This window comes from Trichosurus vulpecula, chromosome 3 (assembly GCF_011100635.1).
Source record: "Trichosurus vulpecula isolate mTriVul1 chromosome 3, mTriVul1.pri, whole genome shotgun sequence".
In the NCBI taxonomy this organism is placed as follows: Eukaryota; Metazoa; Chordata; class Mammalia; order Diprotodontia; family Phalangeridae; genus Trichosurus; species Trichosurus vulpecula.
Genome location: NC_050575.1, coordinates 159,227,657 through 159,246,119, shown reverse-complemented (window position 1 = coordinate 159,246,119; position 18,463 = coordinate 159,227,657). Strand labels below are relative to the sequence as shown.

The following is an 18,463-nucleotide window of genomic DNA, read 5'->3' as shown; positions in this document are numbered from 1 at the left end:
GTGTCTCCTACTCCATCCCTGGCAGGTGGTCATCTAGTCTTTGCTTAAGCATCTCTATTGATAGAAACTTGGTCCTTTACAAGGCAGTCCATTCTGTTTCCAAAAGTCTAGCAACTTCTTCTCTACATTGAGTGAAAAAACTACGTTTCTATGACTTCCATCCATTGCTCCCAGTTCTATCTTCTGGAGTAAGAATATGTGGAATAAGCCCAATTCCTCTTCGAAAGGACAGCTCTTAAAATATTTGAAGGCAGTGATCAGATTCTCCACCCCCGCCTATCTCAATCCCCCACCAGTCTATCAAGGATTGATCTCTGCACTTGGAGTCAAGAAGGCCTGGATTCAAATTCTACCTCAGGCACATACTAGCCATTTGATCCTAGGTGAGTCACTTAACCTCTCTAGGCCTCTGAGGGAGTTGTACTTGATGACCTCTGTGAACCCTTACAGCTTTAAATCTATAATTGTTCCCCATAACATATGATTTCAACCATGTTTTTCGTGAGAGATTCCAATTTCTAAGTGTCCTCCATAAAATGTGCCGCTCAGGCATGGTTATATTGAATGCAGCATCCCAGATGTGGTGTGACCAGCACAGAATCCACAAAGGACTGTCACTCTTGTATGCTTGTGGCATGGTGGACAGAGTGCTGGACCTGGAGTCAGGGAGACTGAGTTCAAATTTGGCCTCAGATGCCGACTCTCCGTGTGACCTTGGGTAAGTCACTTAATTTCTGTGTGCCACAGTTTCCCCATCTGTAAACTCGAGATGATAATAGTACCTACCTTGCAGGGTTGTCGTGAGGAAGGAATGAGGTAGTAACGTAAAGCACCTAGCACGGCAGGCCTGACACTTAGTGGGAGCTGTGTAAATGATAACTGTTACAATGATTATGAAGCCTAATGCCTCATTAGCCTTTTCACAGTCACTCTACGCTGTTGCCTCCATTTGGATCAATTATATTTTAGAAGATTCTTCAGAATGAAACTCTTGGCCACAGCTCTGAGGATTGTGTTCAGAGGGTGGGGAGAACCCGAAAGGATTTCCAGTTTCCTCTGACCTTCATATAGTTTTTAGAAAACTGTTTAACTCCACGTCTACCGCCTTATTCCTAGAAAGGGTTCATTGCCACCGTACTCAGAAGCCTGAGAAAGGCACCATCCAAGGGAGATGCCTTCCCCAAGTCAGACCCAGCAAATTACTGGGTCACTAGGCTGAGTATGGAGACACTAGGAGAGGCCATTTACCCCACAGAGCTCTGGGTCACTGCCCTCCTTCTCTGATGAGTGGCAGTGAGTCAGCATCTATCACGAGACTACGCCATGTGAGGCACGAGAGATGCAAATACGAAAGCGAGATGGCCTCTGCCTCCAAGGAGCTTACTTTCTACTGTGGGTAGTAGAGTATGTGAGAGTAACCATAGATTCACAGATTAAGTAAATACAAGATCTATACCTAATCAATACTTGGTAGTTTCCTGTTTGTTTTCGGTGGAGACCAGGAGAATAAGGAAGGGCTTTGTCATGCTGTCGTAGATTATAGGATCATAGAGCTAAGTCAGGAAGGAACCTCAGAGGTCATTGAATACAGTCCCCTCATTTTACAGGTAAGAAAATTGAGAGGGAAGTGATTTGTTCAAGGTCATAGTGGCCCTGAGTTGCAGAGCTGACTTTTGAAGTCTGGTCCCAGAATTCTAATTCCAACATTCTTCCCACTGCCATGTTGCCTCCCATAACGCCTCTTGAGGGAGGCAGCAATTGAACTGAGTGTTGAAGGGGGTGAGGGGTTCCAAGAGGCTGAGGTGAGGAGGGAGAGCATCCTAGATACAGGGAAAGGCCTGTCTGGAGGCACAGAGATGTAAGATGGAATATCTGAGATGGGGAACCACAAGAAGACACATATGACAGGAGCATCAGGTGCATGAGGGGGAGGGAGGTGTAGTCGGCCTGGAAAGGTCTGAAAGGCTTCAAATGTCAAACTGAGGAGATTGTTTTTGATCCTAGAAATTAATCCTGGAAGTAATAGGGAGCTATGACAGCAGCTTCTTGAGCAGGAAGATGGCGTGGTTAGAGAGGTCTTTTCAGAGCATCAATGTAGCTATGGGGTGGAGGTTGGATGTGAAAGGGGAGAGATGTTGAGGCTGGGAGATCAGGTAGGAAGTAATTGTAATAGGAGGTGATGAAGGACTGAACTAGGGTGTGGTTACAGGAATGGAGAAAAGGGGATATATTTGAGAGATGTGGGAAGGTAGCATTGATCAGACTTGGTGCTGGATTGGGTATGGGGGTGGGGGGAAAAGAGTGAAGAGTCAAAGATGGTTAAAGGTAGAAAAACTGGGCAACTGGAAGAATCATGGTGCTATTCTTCTTTCATCATCCAGAGAGCCAGGCCTCAGTTTCCTAGGGGACACTAGAGCAAATAGGAGAGACTAGTCACTACGGTAGAGCCAAGTCCTTCTTTCCCTGAAGAGCATATTCTGGGATCCCAGCCAAGAGCTAAAGGAAGTCTATCACTGTGCCTCTGATAAACTCAGATTTTTCTCCATTGGGCTCAGTGTCAATCAATCCAGTCTTTTCTATTTGCTCCCAAGGGACACCCCCCCCAACTCCTCTTCCCTCAATTGTTTGTTGTTCTCTCTGGGATGGGAAGCATGTGGCTGCAGCTGTTTTGACTTACGAGGCAGAGCTGGTCTGGAGAAGAAGAGAATGGGGAGGTGGAGATGGCCCAAAGGATCCCCCTCTAGCCCTCCTGTCTCCTCTCACCATTCTTATCTTCAGAAATGACAGCTTGGATCTTTCAGCCTACTCCCAGCCACCCCAGGCTCTCCACTCTTGGTTTCTGCAGGGAGCAGTTCCCAAGAGCAGCAGCCCTTCATGCCTCCCCCACCCTCCATCCATCGGTTCTTTCGGTAGCCCCAGCGGGAGATTGTCTCCCAGTTCTGTTGCTTCTATGTTGGCCTCTTTCCCATTCACTTCTGATCTGTCAGCATGACCAGATGGAGGCCCCATGCAGATCAACTCTTCATTTCATTTTGGGGGGTTGGGGCTGTTTGCCATTGCCTGGCTCCACTTCCCAGGGCCTTCAGTGAAATGTGGTTTGTTCTAGGATCAGCACAGTGATTGGATTGAAGTTTCTATCCATTTCCCAATCCTCCCTCCCTGTGTTCCCCTGGACCTCAATGAATAAGCCATCAGTCACCTGTCCTTTGACAATTTGCCTAGGAGCCTGATTCCCAATTAGCCTGTGTTATTACCTTAATCCTAAGATGTTTTCACTATCTCTGTACACAGCTGGAGAAGTCATAAGATCATGGAATTCAGAGCAGGAAGGGACATTAGAGATTATCAAAAACACCCCCTTCCTTTGACAGATTGGGAAACTCAGGCACAGAGAGAATGTAATTTGGCCCAGGTTGTACAAGTAGTTAGTTAACAGTGCTGGGATTAGAACCCAGGTTTTCTGCGACTCCCAGTCCAGTGTTCTTTTCACTCCTTTACGCTGCCTTGGCTCTGCCCATCTGGCTAGACCAGATTTGTGTCTGACTCTCATACCAGGTATCCAGACAGATCACCTCTCCCATGACGCTCTACAGAGCCTGCTTTTTCTGTTGTTTTTGGGTTTGTTTGGTTTTTTTTTTTTTGTTATAAACCTATGCCTGGTCTTCCATCTCTTTACCCCCAACTACAAAGGGCTACATGTGTGCTTCTGTTCTTCTTGTGTTATCTGGTATTTCTTCTTCAACCATCTGCTTTTAAGAGGGCAGGGGGTCCTGGGCAGATGGTCACTGTTCCTCTGCCAGAGTGGCAAGGGGGAATGAATTCTGAGACAAAGTATTACTTCCCCAGCAGGAACAAAAGCTTCTGCTAGCTGGATCAGGCTTGGTGAGACTGCAGTAAAGAGGTTGGGGGTAATCAGCAAAGTCAGGCATAGGCGGGAGAGAGATTTCCCCCTTCCACAGCCTCCACCTCCATTCATGCCTCTGTCCCCTCTTACCTGGACTATTGCAATAGCCTCCTAACATCTCTCTGTGCCCCAATTCTCTCACCTCCCTGGTTCATCTTCTCTGCAAATGCCAAGCTGATTTTTCTAAAGTGTAGGTATGACCATGTCATTCACACACATACACACACACACACCCCTCAAGGAGTTTCAGTAGCTCCCAATTAACTCCAGGATCAATGGCAAACTCCTCTGCTTGTCATTTAAAGCCCTTCACAGGCTGGCCCCAACCTCCCTTTCCACTTTTCCATTCTTTTTATTCCTGACTCCCCTCTACACACTCAACATTTAGCTACACCGGCCAATTCTCAGTTCTTCAAACATGACATTCCATGTCCCAGGAACCTCTCCGCCTTTGCATTGGCTGTCCTCCATATGTGGAATGCTCTGCCCCCTTAGCTTCATCCCCTACTTCCTGGTTTCCCTCAAGATTCAGCCCAAAACCCATCATCTTCTGCAGGAGACCTTTCCTGGTCCCCCCAGCTGCTCATACCCTCCCCTTTCAAATGGTTTTCCATCTACTCTGTACCTATCTGGATGTACCCAGATAATTACAAATTATTTTCCCTCCAGAATGTACACTGTGAGAGAGGGAACTGTTGTATGTCTCTGCAGAAAAGGCAAGAGAGTCGGCCCCATGTTTGTTCTGGGAAAAGCCATGAAGTGGGAGTTGGAGGGAGTAGGGAAAGTATGGGCTGGGAGGGAGTGTAGGGGAGAGGTTGTGGGTTGGGGTGGAAGCTGGGGGCTGGTAGCTCTGCTCCAGTCCTCCCCCTGTTTGTGGCCCAAGGGAGACCCCTGCTGTTCACACCGCTCTTCTGACCATCCTCTCTTCAGGGGCCCCGAGGACCAGACGGACCAGCAGGGGAGCCAGGGTCACAAGGTGTCAAGGTATGTGCCCTCCCCAAAGTGCATGCTTCCCTGCCTAGAGATAGACCATCCCTCCTTCCTGGCTGCATTCAGGGGGATGGGAGCATGGTTTTCCAGCAGCTGAGTCTTGTTAAATCCCTCTGCACTGGTCACCCCCAAAGCAGAGTCAGTATTCCTGTCCAGGGCAGTAGCTGAGCTCCACATCCAGCCAGGGACACATACACAAAGCCCTTTCAGGATTCTTGGATTGCAAAGGAAGTTGAGAAAAGTTATCCCATCCACCTTTACCTCCACTCCTTTTCTATAAGCAGGGTAGAGACTTAGCCACTTCCAAGAAGATTGTGCTGGAGAGTCAGGGGTGGGGAACCTGCGGCCTTGAGGCCATAAGTGGCCTTCTAGGTTCTTGAGTGCAGCCTTTTGACTGAGTCCAAGTTTTACAGAATAAAGCCTTTTATTAAGGGGATTTATTCTGTCAAGTTTAGATTCAGTCAAAGGGCCGTACTTGAGGACCTACAGGGCCACATGTAGCTTCAAGGCCGCAGGTTCCCCACCCCTGGGTTAGACCCTCACATACTCACACATGGCCTTGCTGGCTGCAGGGATTGGGGAAGGGGTGTGGAGGACAAGGGCACAAAATGATCAGGGGGCAGCATGGTGCTCTTCCCAGGATTAGGGGTACATCCGTGAGCAAACCTCTTCTCCTTTGCCAGCTTCAGTCTTCTCCTTTGTGAGAGGAAGGGGGTGGACTCCAAATTCCTTTCTAGCTCTAACAATCTCTAATTCCTAGATCCTGAGATCTAGGATCTTACCTGAGAAGGTTTGGAGTGGAGAGGGACGAGGAACAATGGCCCTGTCCCCTACCTCAGACCCCAGGCCTTCTGAGCCAGGCAGCTATGCCTGGTGCAGTGGCTCCAAAACTGTCAACACAAACTGACCCCTTGCAATGCCAAAGCCCGCCTCTCTGTTATTTGCTCTCCTCCTCAGGGCCCTCCAGGAACACAGGGCAAACAGGGCCTGGATGGACAGCAGGTATGTCAGCAATTTCCCTGGAGCCAAGGGCATGGAGCCAGACTGGCCCCCTGCCAATCTCCCATCCCCTCCCCCCCTCCCCCCCCGCCACTAGACATACATACTCCCTTCACTATGAGACATGCCTTTGATGGACTTTCCTGACACAGGAGCATGAGGAATTGGGACCCTGATTCTCAGCCTCTAATTACCCCAAATATGTTTATAGGGCCAGGAAGGCGAGAGAGGGGAGATGGGGCCTCGTGGCTTCCCGGTAAGTGTTAAACACTGGTGTCTTTCTTTTTCTTTTTATGAAATAAGCAAGTGGTCAAGGGGGAAGGAGGTAGAAGAGGGAATGACTTCAAAGATATATTTGCTGGCAAGGCTGTTTGGCTTCATTCAGTTCCAGGACATCTCTGTCACTTTCCTCCAGAGTGACTGAGACCAAGGTGGTGGGCGGGAGGCAGGAGAAAGGTGGTCGTGACTAGAACAAAAATAATTCCGGGATCTGATCCCTGCAGGGAATCCCGGGTCCTTCTGGCCCCCCAGGGTCTAAGGGCATTCCAGGAGAACCGGTAAGTAGCTTTCCCTATTCTTTCCTCTTGTCTTCATGGTTTTTTTGCTCTTCCCCAAGCTCATAGGAGCATCCAGGATCCAGGGTACTTGGCCAGTCCGAGGGAGGGTTCAGTGGTGGGGAGGGTGGGCAATGGGGTAAGGCGGTGACTCCTGTCCTGCCAGTATATACTGCATAATACTGGAAGGATGTGGGGAAAGGAAATGTGTGGATGCTGTAGGAAAGACCAGGAACACTGTCTTCAGGGAGGGACAGGGATTGTTTTGGGAGACACAGGATTCCTCCCTGCAGGAGATAGGATGGAATCTTTGCTTTCTAAAGGTGAGAAGGAAGACAGGAGAGAAGGTCAGAACACCATAGTCATAGCCTCAAAGAAGCTGGGAAGGCCCCAAAGGAAATTAGGCCACAGGCCTAGAAGCACTTCAGTATCTCCTCCGCCTCCCTTCTTTAATCCTTTTCGCAGAGCCAATCTGGACTGCCTAGTTTTCCCAAATGATTAGTCCTGGGGAAAAAAAAGAAATCTATTTGTGTGGCTGGCCTGAGCTCCGAGCTCTGTGGTGGAAAGAGGGCTCCAGTGGGAGTCTGGAGGAAGGGATTTGGAGGAAGGCCGGGGACCAGGCTCTGGTGGTTTGGAAGCTGCTTGTGGGCCAGGTCTGCACAGACCAGAGACTTTACCAGCGCTCCACAAGGCAAGGGCACAAGTTGGCCTTAGTCCATGGTTGAGGGAGGAATGAAACAAAGACTCTTGAGAGAATCTGAGCCAGTTCTTTGGGCCAGTGGCGGAGCCTAGCCTTTGTCTAGGATCTGGCTGGGAGCTTCTGACTGCTTAGAAGGTCTCACTGAAGCTGGCTAGAAAGATAACTTTCCATAGGAGAAAAGTGGCATCTTAAAGAGATTTCTGTCTACCTGTCCTTCTTCTAGGGCCCTCAAGGACCACAGGGACTGGTTGGCCCATTGGGAGAGATTGGACCGAAGGTAAAGTGTTTAAATGGACCTTCGTCCTGTCACTTTCTATGCCCTTCTCCCAGCCAAAGCCTCCTCACAACCTCTTCTTGGAGGGAGTACAAGGAGACAGGGAAGTATTTTCAGCAGGGATTACTCTTGAAGTATTGAGAAGTTGCCCCAACCTCCATATTCTTTATTCTGCCTCCCCTATAGACCCTCCTGATTTTTCCTCCTCTCCTTATGAAAACTTACTATCAAAGAAGGATTTAATAAACTTATTCACTAATAAGGTCCAAATGACTGATAACAGATGCATCAGTCTTCTTTCTCCCAGAGATGTTTGCCTTCTAACAGATCAGAACTTGAAGCTAATAATAATCCTTTCCATGGGGCAGGTGGGTGACACAGTGCATAGAGTGCTGGGCCTGAGCTCATCTTCCTGAGTTCAAATCTGGCATCAGACACCTACTAGCTGTTTGACCCTGGGCAAGTCACTTAACCCTATTTGCCTCAGTTTACTCATCTGAGCTGGAGAAGAAAGTGGCAAAACACTCCAGTATCTGTGCCAAGAAAAACCCATATGGGGTCACAAAGAGTCAGACGTGACTGAGAAGTGACTGAACGACAAAATTCCTTCAATGGACCCATGTTTTCACACACATTAGTTCAGTTCAACAGTGCTGTGAAGTAGGTATGAAGGAGAAGAAACTATGATGTTATTATCATTTTGCAGATAAAGAAACTGGGTGTCAAACAGGTTAGGTGAATTCTGCTCAGATTCTCAGTTTAACTAGCAGATTCAGGATACTGACCCAGGCCTCCTTTCCATTTCCAATCCCACTTTCACCTTCTGTGTTTTTTCTGTTCTACCTTTCTGCCTCTTACTCTTACTGAAATGAAATATGGGCCTGCCCTCTGAAATGATACCAAATGTGCAGCTGCCTGCTTTGCCTCTGTGTAAAGCTAATTTGGATGACTACACATCTCCAGAACTTTGGGAATCCCCGGAAGGGATTTACCATGAGTTTGGAGGCCAACAATCTGAACTGAAGGAAATTCTATTCTCTTCTCTCTCCATTGTAACCTACAAGGAGTTTTGTGACCTTTGCCTGCACTACCCATCCTGCTTCTTTTTTTCCTTATACTAGATCCGTCATCCCCACCCCGTTTTTACAGAAAGGACACATAAAGTTGAAGGGACTTGCTCAAATCCACATGGTGAATCAGTGCTAGAGTCAGGACTAGAACCCAGAGTAGATGGAGAGCTATAGAAGCCAACTTTGCTTCAATGCCTCACCACCGCAGTGTCAAAATAGCAATCTGCCCCAGAACTGGAGAAAAGTTGTGTCCAGGGAAGCAGATGAGGACTCCTGGATCTATTTCCTGGCTTCACTGAGGCTAGGCAGCCTAACCTTGTGCAATGAGTGCAGGAGTTAGAAGACTTGAATTCAGATTCTGGCTCCATGGCTTAGGGCAAGCCTCTCGAACCTTCTGGGCCTTAGTTTCTCCATCTGTGAAACGGGTGTCAGACTAACGCTCCCTGAGGTCCCTTCTAACTATAGATTTTATGATCCTATCACCATTCAATGCCTCTCTTTTCCTCCACCAAAAATGGGGGGAGGCATTTTCCTCCTTGTTTGACTTATGGGGACTTTACTGCAGTAGAGAATTCTGGCAATAAGACAGGGAAATAATTGAGATTCACAGAACTTAAGGTCCTTTCCAACACATTCCACCCCCCACCCCCACCCCCACCCCCCACCAAAGCAGAGCATCCATCCCTTGGGTTTAGTTGTCTGTCATCTTTTTGCTCGGCCTCAAAGAGAATGGATGTACTCATTCATCTTAAAGCTCAGCTATCAGGCAATTCCTACTGCCCCTCCCCCTCCATAATTGTGTGAATCACAAGATTTTCCATCCCAGGCCTGCCAAAAAGCTCTTAATGTGGTAAACCGCACAAATAGGGAGCTCAGCTCCCAGCCTGCCTCCAAGCAGCTTCTGGGCTTGGCCTGGCCCTACTGATCTGAAATTCCCATCACATACGGCCTGGCACAGGCTTTCCTTCCTATGCCCTGATGCCCAGAAGGCCTTTGTGTTGTCACAGCGGGGAGTATCACCCCCTGACCCCCAGTGACTCAGCCCATGCTTCCCATCCTCTAGGAAGGAAAGGAGGCAAGCCCTAGGGCTCACTCAGGTAAGGAACCACCACTCCTTTTGTGGTTCCAATACTATTAAAGACAGTACTCTTCCATGGGACCCCCTTCGAGAAGCCTGATGCCTGCTGTGGAGAAGGGTGTGGTGCTTGCAAAGGGTTCTCTCCTTGCATCTCCTCATAGTTGAGGCAGATCTTTCTCTGATCTGATAACCAGGCCCGGGGGGCTAGATTAAGGAGAAGGGGGCTGGGGAAATAGCCCTCATCTGCAAAGCAGATGTCTCCCATTTCTGCTGCTGCACCCTGAGGTTTTTACAAGAGATTTGCTACATGCCCCCAAGGGGGTGCTATACTCACAACAACCCTCTAAAGTGAGTAGTGAACCTATGATTACCCCCATCTCCTAGATGAAGAAACTGAGGCTCAGAGAAAGATGAAGTGACACAGCTGGCAAGCACTGGAGCTGAGGCTTGCCCTGGGTCTTAAGCGCGCAAGAGGCCACGTCCGGTGTTCTTTCCCTTCTGCCTGTCAGTCACTCCCTCGGTTTGCCTTCAAGGTTTATTTATCCTGCCTTCCAAACTGTGACGTTGACTGGTTTGGTGGTCCCCTTTGGCTACAGCCTGGGTGAGGTCCTCTCTGTTAATAATCCTGGGCAGCAATGATCATGCCACAGCATAGCTGCCTTCTTCCTAAGAGCTCCAAGGACTTCACAGGATCCTTTATCTTCCCATCCCACACCCCAACCCCCCAAAGAGAGCAAATGTAAGTTTTAGCAGAGATTAGGGCCCTGCCCAGGATCACACAGTAAATCAATAATAGGGCTAGGGCTACAGCCCAGGTCTAGAGAGTTGACTTTCCAGCGATTCTTCCTGGAGACCACAGTCTCAGTGAGAACAGCATTGCCCCTCCTTTGTCTTTTCTGAGATCTACCCTCCATCCCCGTCTATTGAGCTGAAGCAGGTAGAGAGGAGTACTTCCCCAAGGGGGTGTGGAGGGCCAGGCTTCCTCTCTCCACCCCTCCCTGCTGGCATCTGCTGGTCAGCTCTGGCATAGTTACAATGAAACTTTCTTGCAGGGACCCCCTGGTGCTTTGGGAGAGCCTGGCCTTCCAGGTGAAGCTGGGATGAAGGTAAGCAGAATCCATAGTTTAGTCTCCTCTGCCCTGTACCCCCCACCCCCACCTCAAGACCAGGAGAACAGAAGTCTTTGTTTGTCACTGGCTGACTGTAATGCCTGGGACGTGCCTTTTGAAAAGGAATCTGGGCTGTGCTAGGGGGCCCCACGTTTCCCAAGAGTCACTGGCTGCGATCAGCCTTCCAGGGTTGATTGCTCTGGGGCCCCACAGGAGAGACGGGGCTTTTCCTCAGTCTGGGGCTCCTATCCATGAGTAGGGTAATGGGATCTTGAGAACCCCAGAGAGCAAACAAGGAAATCATCTCCAGGGGCCACTCAACTTTCTCAGGCAGCTGCAACTGGAAGGTAGGAGAGAAGCCTTGGGGGAACACCCAGAGCCTGGTTGGGGCACCATATGGAAACCCTGGCTTTCACTGCTCTTCTATTCACCTCTGAACCCTGGATGTCTGGGAGCCCATTTGGGGGTGTTCCAACACTTGCATTTTTATTTTAGTTTTTCTTAAGTTTACTTGAATAGGTCAAACCTATTCAAAGCTCCCAGGCCCCACAGAGCCCAAATTCAGATCTCACCTCTGCTGCTTACTAGTTATGTGACTTTAAACAAATCCCTTTGCCTGTTTGGGCTTCAATTTACTCACCTGTAAAGTGATCTGGTTGACCTCGGTGGTCTCTAAGATTCCTCCCAGTTCTGATTTCCTCTGTACTAATAGTCTACTGAAACCCACCTTTTGAGCTTCTCTCCCCACCCCACCCCCAAAAGAGGCTTGACCACAAAGCTAAGTTTTCCCTCCCCACTCTCTGCCAAAGCATTCCTTGATTTCCCAGGGGGCTTTGGACTTGACCTTAGGTCAGAGTCAGTAACATTCTGGAGAGTCTGTCCCCAGATCAAGTCCAAAGCCTCCACGGAGCTTAGAGAATACTGGGTGGGGGGAGGGTTCAAAAAAACTGTCTACCAGCAGACAGCCCCATCCCCCTGGCTCCATGACCGAGCCTCTTGGCAGGACTCAGAAGATGGGTTACAGTCTATTCCAAGAGTCTTTCGAGCTTTAAATAGTCTAAGGTCCCTCCCTGCTCTAAATCCTACAATGACCAATGTGCCAAGGTTTGGGATGGGATTGAGATGCTAAGAGCCACCACCAACCCACACTCCCCAACCCGGGAGAAGAAATATCTCTATCTTTTTTTAGCAGCCCAGTGAAAACAGGAAGCCTTGTTGTTGACCCAGCTGAGTAGCCCTGGACCAGAGGGGACTCTGTATAATTCAGCTTGCCTTAGCTGGGCTGTTGGATGCTTTTCTGTATCTCTCTTCTTTGATGTTTGCTCAGGCAGACTGACCCTCTGATATATCTCTGAAGCTACCTCGTCTTCTGACCTTGATACTCAATCTGAATCTCCACTCTGTACCCACCTACCTCCTTCTCTCCCCTATGCCCCTAATTACCTGCCTGGGAAACAAACCTCTATTGATCCCCTTGGCTCAGCCAGGCTACTGAGGGCCTCTCAACCGGAGGGGGAGGGGAAGGCCCCTGAACTGAGAAAGAGACTTGTGCCTCACAGCCCCCGTGGAGTTGATAAGGAACATTGGCCTGGGGTGAGGGTATTGTTCAAGTCTGGACCCTGGGAGAGGCTATGAACACCTGAGAGTAGCAGCAGCTGAGGGGAAGGAATAAAGGCGATGTGGCTAAGTGGGAAGAAAACCGCATTTAGTGCCTGGGTTTGAATACTGTGATCTTAGGCAAGCCCCTTACCCTCTCTGGGCCTCAATTTCCCCACCAAAATGAAGGACTAAATGATCTCTTAGGTCTCTTCTAGCTCCAGGTCCCCTAATGTATGAGCATAGGAAACAGGAAGATGAGACTGCTATGGGCTCCCAAGAATAGAGGGAGTTTTGAGGGATACCAGGAATGGGGACCCAAAGACTCCCAGGCTGGGGAAGGGCCATTTCTCCTCTCAAGTCCACCTCAAATCTCATTTTACTTGCATGAAAAGAGATACCAGGGCCATGGGTAGGAAGGAGCTTTACCTCCATCACGAGAATCACCAGGGATTGAAGGCTGGAGGGTGGGGAGAAGAGAGATGAGATTCTGCATACACCTGACCAGCCTGCTTGACCAATAGCACTGCACAACTACGTTCTCTCTCAGGCCCTCATTCTTTAACTTACTTCTAATTTTGTCTTCTCAAAGTTCCACAAACGAAGTAAGGGATGAGTGAATTAATGAATGAATGAATAAAAAGCAATTACTGAATGCCTATTAGGTGCCGAGCATCATACTGAGCAGTGAGGCACAAATACAAAGACAACCCCTTACATTCTAATGGGGGGAAACAACACATAGGTAGCCAGGGAGGAAGACTTTGACTTGAAAAGTTTCAAGGATGGGGAATGGAGCCATAAGAGAGTAAATTGACACATCTTTGAGTGTTATGAAAATATTATGTGCAGAAGAAAAGCCAGCTTGGGGGCACAGTAGACAGAGTGCTGAGCTTGGAGTAAGAAGACCTGAGTTCAAATCCTGCCTCGGAGACGTTTTATCTGTGTGACCCTGGGCGAGTCACTTAACCTTTCAATTTCTTCATCTGTACAATGGAGAGGTTAGACTTAAGGGCTTCTAACCTCCCTTCCAGCTCTAAATCTGGGATCAGTACTATCAATTACTCTGTTCACAGTCAATGAATTACACCTCATGGCAGGATAATGGGTTGCTCAGTGGCTCACTGAAAACAAATTTTAAAATGTATATTTTTTCATTTACAAATAAAAATTGCCACGAGGAAACTCAAATAGGCAACTATACACATGAGAACTCTTTGCCACCTGGTTCAGGTCACTGCCACTTTTCCTTTCTAAAACCGTCCTCAGTTTGAGTAATCTGGACCTCTGGGCAAGAGGAGCATTTTTCTGTGCCTGCTCCCCCCTCCAAAGGATACAAGAGATAAGAACAATGAACCAAAATAATTGCAAAGAACTTTTTTTAAAGACATTTAGCAATAACCAAATGCCACTGACCACAAGAAAAACAAGGAACTGGGTCTGTCATTTCATTGGCCTGACTCTGCTTAGAGATGACAGAAGAATCCCTGTACTACTTTTCTGGAATTGGCCCACAGCTAGCCCCTCAAGGAGCTTACAGTCCACCCAGAGCAGCCCTTGGAAAGTCAACCGGGCTATAGAACCATCACTGAGTCAGTGAAAGAGCAGGTAGCCAAAGTCCTTTAGGACACAGTGCAGAGCGGATTGTTTAGCTGGTATGTATGTTGAAAAAACTTTTTGTCTTTATAATGATTCATTTACCCTTAGTTCCATCTCCTGCCTCCAAATCTAATGTTACCATGTATTTATTTTATAAGTACTTATATAATGCCAATTGAATGGAGACTCATTGAGGGAAGGCATGATTTCATTTTTTTTTCTGCATCCACAGTTCCCAGCATGTAGTAGGCACTTAATAAATGATTGATAAAGAGGAGTGCCCTGGACTCCAGGTCCCTCTTTGATATAGAAATGGAGCAAGGATTAATCTGACTACTGGAAAATTTGGGAAGCTCACAGCTAGTGGGACAGGGGAAAAGGAATGATGGTGTAAATGATATGAATTTGAAGGGTTTCTCTCCTTGAATGAACCACATTTGTTTGGGTTTCATAGGGCGATCTTGGACCTTTGGGCATCCCTGGAGAGCAAGGTCTGGTTGGTCAGCGGGTGAGTAGAACCCAATTTCCTTCTTAGCCCCAAGATAGTATTGTGTAGACTTGGTCCTCCTATAGGCTCTGCTACCATCCAACTGTGTGACCAGAGACAAGAGATTGTACCTCCTCTAGAACCCAGGTCCTGCAATGTAAAAAGAGACTGTTGCACTAGAATATCTCTAAGGTGACTTTCGGCCCTAATGTTCTGTGATTCTCTTCTAAATCATTGGTAAATCCTTCAAGGGAAAAAAAAACCAAACAATCACTTTGGTTTTACATAAGGAAGATTTGGGCTGTAATTTTCTCTTTGTTGCCTGTTTCTATGCTCCATAATAATATTGGACCCTTCAAAGAGCAAGGACCAGGTCTTTCAGTGCCTCTTAAAGCTCCCCGTCGATCCTTGGGCTGCTACCAGCTCAAACTAATTTAGCATGGCTGATTTTAATCTGTCCTGACTAAGGGCCCAAACTCTTCAAGCCCAGGCTCCATGAATGTAGCCACAGCAGGTGGTGATGCTCCCCGTCAAAGTCAGAGACATCACTAAGATTGGGTCCCAGCCTAGGGTAGACTGGCATTTACTTTCACAAAGGAATTCCCATGCATGGGAGCAGAAGAGAGCATGTTTGAGTTAAGTAAGGGAACAAAGACGATAGTCATGCTCAGTGGGGCTGATGTGACTGTGCAGTACAGTATGTTAAATGCCTTTGCATGGTTGCCTGTTTGTTGTATGGCTTTTCTCTAATTTCTCAACTCTCCCACTGGAGAAACAAAGTGCTTATTAACGGATGCATTTTTCACTCTGAGCAGAGAAGTTAAGGAGAGGGTGAAGAGAGTCTAAGAGGGAGGAGAATTCCAGAGGTGGAGAGGGAAGCTAAGTTCCTTTACTAGTAGCTTTGGGACCTGTGTCTCCAGACACAGTTACACAGAGGAAAGGCATTAACAAGATACGTGTCCTTAAAGCTGGACGGGACATGTCAGTGACCAGAGATGCAGCATGCTGGAACCAGCTCATACTGGCTTTAAACTTTCATATTAAAAATCAGTAAATGCTACAAGTTAGGTTGTGATTTATTATTCTTCTGATTACCTAGACTTAAGAAAGTATGACAAAGAAAATATTAATAATCCAGATTAAACTTAAGTATCTTAGACGTATATTTTTGGGGAAGGAGCCAGTTGCTAAACATTTGCTGGCACAGCTTTGAAAGCCAATGCTGGAGTCAGCAAGTTCTGGGTTCGAGTATTGACTCTGACATGTATAGGTTGTGTGACCCTGGACAAGTCACTGAGCAACCTCTCAGTGTCCCCAGATAAGTCCCTAATGCTCTAAGTTGCCAAGCAGCTGTTAGTCTGCGTTGGTAGAAGGTGTTTGCTTACTGAGAATTCCCTATACCAGATCATGGATCCTGTCATCCCTTCTGCCAAAAAAAAGGGGAGGAGGTGCTGATGACCCTTCACAGTCATCTACTCCAACAGCCTCATTTCAGAGAAGTGGAAACCAAAGCCCACAGAGGAGCAGTGATTTGCCCAGAGTTCCTGGGAAGAGTATGATCTTTCATGCTGAGTCCCAGACTTGTAGTTAGATTCTGAGGGATCCATTTCTGCATTCTACCAGTGACTTCCTGAGCAGCCTGAAGGGTGTACTGGGGTCATTCTCCAGTGGTTGGATAAATGAACTTAAAGCTCGTTGATACACTGGCTTTTGGTCCCTGAGGAAGTATGAGTGGCTATGGGGAGAAGGGGTCCTGCTCCCGGGAGTATGTCTTGGGGCAGACCTGGAGATGGAGATGACCTCACAGAAAGACACAGCCTCATCTATTTCTAGGCATGGGTTAATGGCTTGAACAGCAGACTAGGAGTCACAGGGCTCTGAGTTCAAAGCCTGGGTCTGCCACTTGTATGGACAAGTCATTCCATCTCTCAGGAGCCTTTGTTTGTTCCTCTCTAAAATGGGATAACAATGCTTACAGTATCTACTTTGTAGAGTTGTTCAGAACAAATGAGATAATGTGTATGATTGTAATATCCTGTGGTTGTAACCTATCACGATTATTCTTATTTCCACAGGGAGAGACAGGGCTGGAGGGAGATGGTGGCCCAGCGGGACCTGACGGTCTGAAGGTATATGATGAAATGGGTTTTGGGAGGAGGGCATATCCCTTGAACTAATCTTCTAAGACAGACGAACCCTTTCCTTATGGGCTCCTTGCCACCAGAAGCAGATGCAATAAGCTTCAGTTTTTCCTCTATGGTATTACAGTGCATGAGGAGATATTGCTGGAAGGAACTTTAGAAATCATCTAACTCAACCCCTTCATTTTTGTGTAAAAGGAAACTGAGGCACAGAGAGCTTGAGTGTCTTCTCAATAGTTACACAAGTAGTAAGCAGCTGAGTTGGAATTTAGGGGTCTATAGTGACATCTTACTGCCTCAACTCTTACTTTTTGCCTTCTCCAAACTCTCCGGGAATGCCATCTCACTCTTCAAGGTGAGGGAAAGGACTATGAAAATCCTCCCTCTCTTTTTCTTGTGGCAGAAAGAAGATGGGTCATCTCAGCATCACAGCGGTTAGACAGCTGTTCCTGGCAGGTGCTCACTGGCTCCACCCACCCTTCTCCTCCTCCTCCTCCTCCTGTTCGACCACATTAACCAAAAACTAGTGGCCAACAACTGTCTTCTTGAGACATGAAGGGGAGGAGGATTTCCAATTTAGGATACTGAGGTCCAGTTCTCTCAGTCTTTTGCCATAGTCCAGCCAACTCTTCTCCAGTTGTACAATCAGCAGGAGAATCTTCTCTACTCCCAACAGAGGAGTCTGAATAAGCCCACATCTGTTCTGGGTACACTAGATTTTCAAAACCACATCAAGTTATTTTCAGATCATAAGCAAATACCCAGACATTTTTAGATGAAGCTTCTGTGTCTAGTCTCCTGGAAGTGGAGTCTGCCTCTCTGCTAAGGAATCTGAAGCTACAAATAGGGCAGTCCCTCCTTCTGGACTTGGTCAACAGCCTTGGTCTCCTTTCTGTAGCACTTTTCCTGTCTCTTCCACCACAGTGAAACTGTCTTTTCTCCTATGTCCTCTCATCTCCATTCTTCCTGAAGACTTCTAATTGGGTCCCAGGACTTTGAACTAGAAAGAATCTTAGATCAACTAATCTAATTTTCCATATTTTACATGAGATAAAACTGAGGCTCAGAAAGGTTAAAGAATTTGCCCAAGGTCATATGGTAGTGAGAGCAGAACTGGGATTCAAACCCAAGTCTTCTAACTCCTAATTGAATCCATCCTGCTAACTCTCCCTTTTCCGCTGATGTATTAATAGGTCTTTGGGTGACTGTTTTCCTTTGGTCTGCTCCTGATCCCTATGGGATTGAGCAGAACACTCCTGATGTGTCTTTCTGACTTTCCAAAAATTTCATTTATGCTCCCAAGATTCCTAAGTGACACCTAAGATTTCTGGTCTCCCCCATCCCCTTTGGCTGGAATATTTCCTGACTGTCAAGTCCTCCCCTCCTGCAGGGTTGTCATTCCAGCCTCCCTCTGTCTCTCTTTTCATACAACAGTATCTTAGCTTTCTCTCTCCCAACTCTGGTAGAAGCACTGCATGGCATCCTCTGACCTGGAATTCTGGGAGCAGAAAAGAAGAAGCCAGCCATGCATCCCTCCCTTTGCCTTCTCCCCCGCCCTCTTGCATTCCAGAAATCCCCCAGGCAGGAATCAATCATGAAATTTCCTGGCTCCCAGTCTCAGGTTGGAATCCTGGCATTCCAGAGCCCTGGCCCCACTCTCTTAGTTCAGGCATTTCAGACCTCAGGCAAACTCCAATGGCCCAGGGAGTACTATGAGCCCACCAACTTCATTCTCCGGTTGTCTGTCCTGGGAGCCCGACTGACTTCTCTTGGCTGATAGTTCTTTGAAAACTACTGAATCTTGCTCTGGCAGGCTGAGTAGCCTGGTGGGACCAGGACTCCGATGGGCATTCGAGTTTCAAGTACCAGCTTCAAAGCTGCTAATAGATGCGTGTCCTTGGAAACACTGCCAAGCATCTCTGGGTCCCCGTTTTCTCATCTGATGATCATAATACTTACCCC

General features: G+C 47.7%; 1 protein-coding gene across 1 annotated transcript in view; it reads left to right on the top strand.

Moving 5' to 3' along the window:
- The window catches only part of COL27A1 (collagen type XXVII alpha 1 chain), a 234,115-nt gene that overhangs the window by 163,059 nt on the left and 52,593 nt on the right, over positions 1-18,463 (top strand). Inside the window, exons 29-36 of the mRNA XM_036749857.1 lie at positions 4,835-4,888; positions 5,852-5,896; positions 6,105-6,149; positions 6,397-6,450; positions 7,371-7,424; positions 10,622-10,675; positions 14,328-14,381; positions 16,436-16,489. Of these exons, the coding sequence (XP_036605752.1) occupies positions 4,835-4,888; positions 5,852-5,896; positions 6,105-6,149; positions 6,397-6,450; positions 7,371-7,424; positions 10,622-10,675; positions 14,328-14,381; positions 16,436-16,489 (414 nt within the window). The remainder of the gene's footprint in view (positions 1-4,834; positions 4,889-5,851; positions 5,897-6,104; positions 6,150-6,396; positions 6,451-7,370; positions 7,425-10,621; positions 10,676-14,327; positions 14,382-16,435; positions 16,490-18,463) is intronic.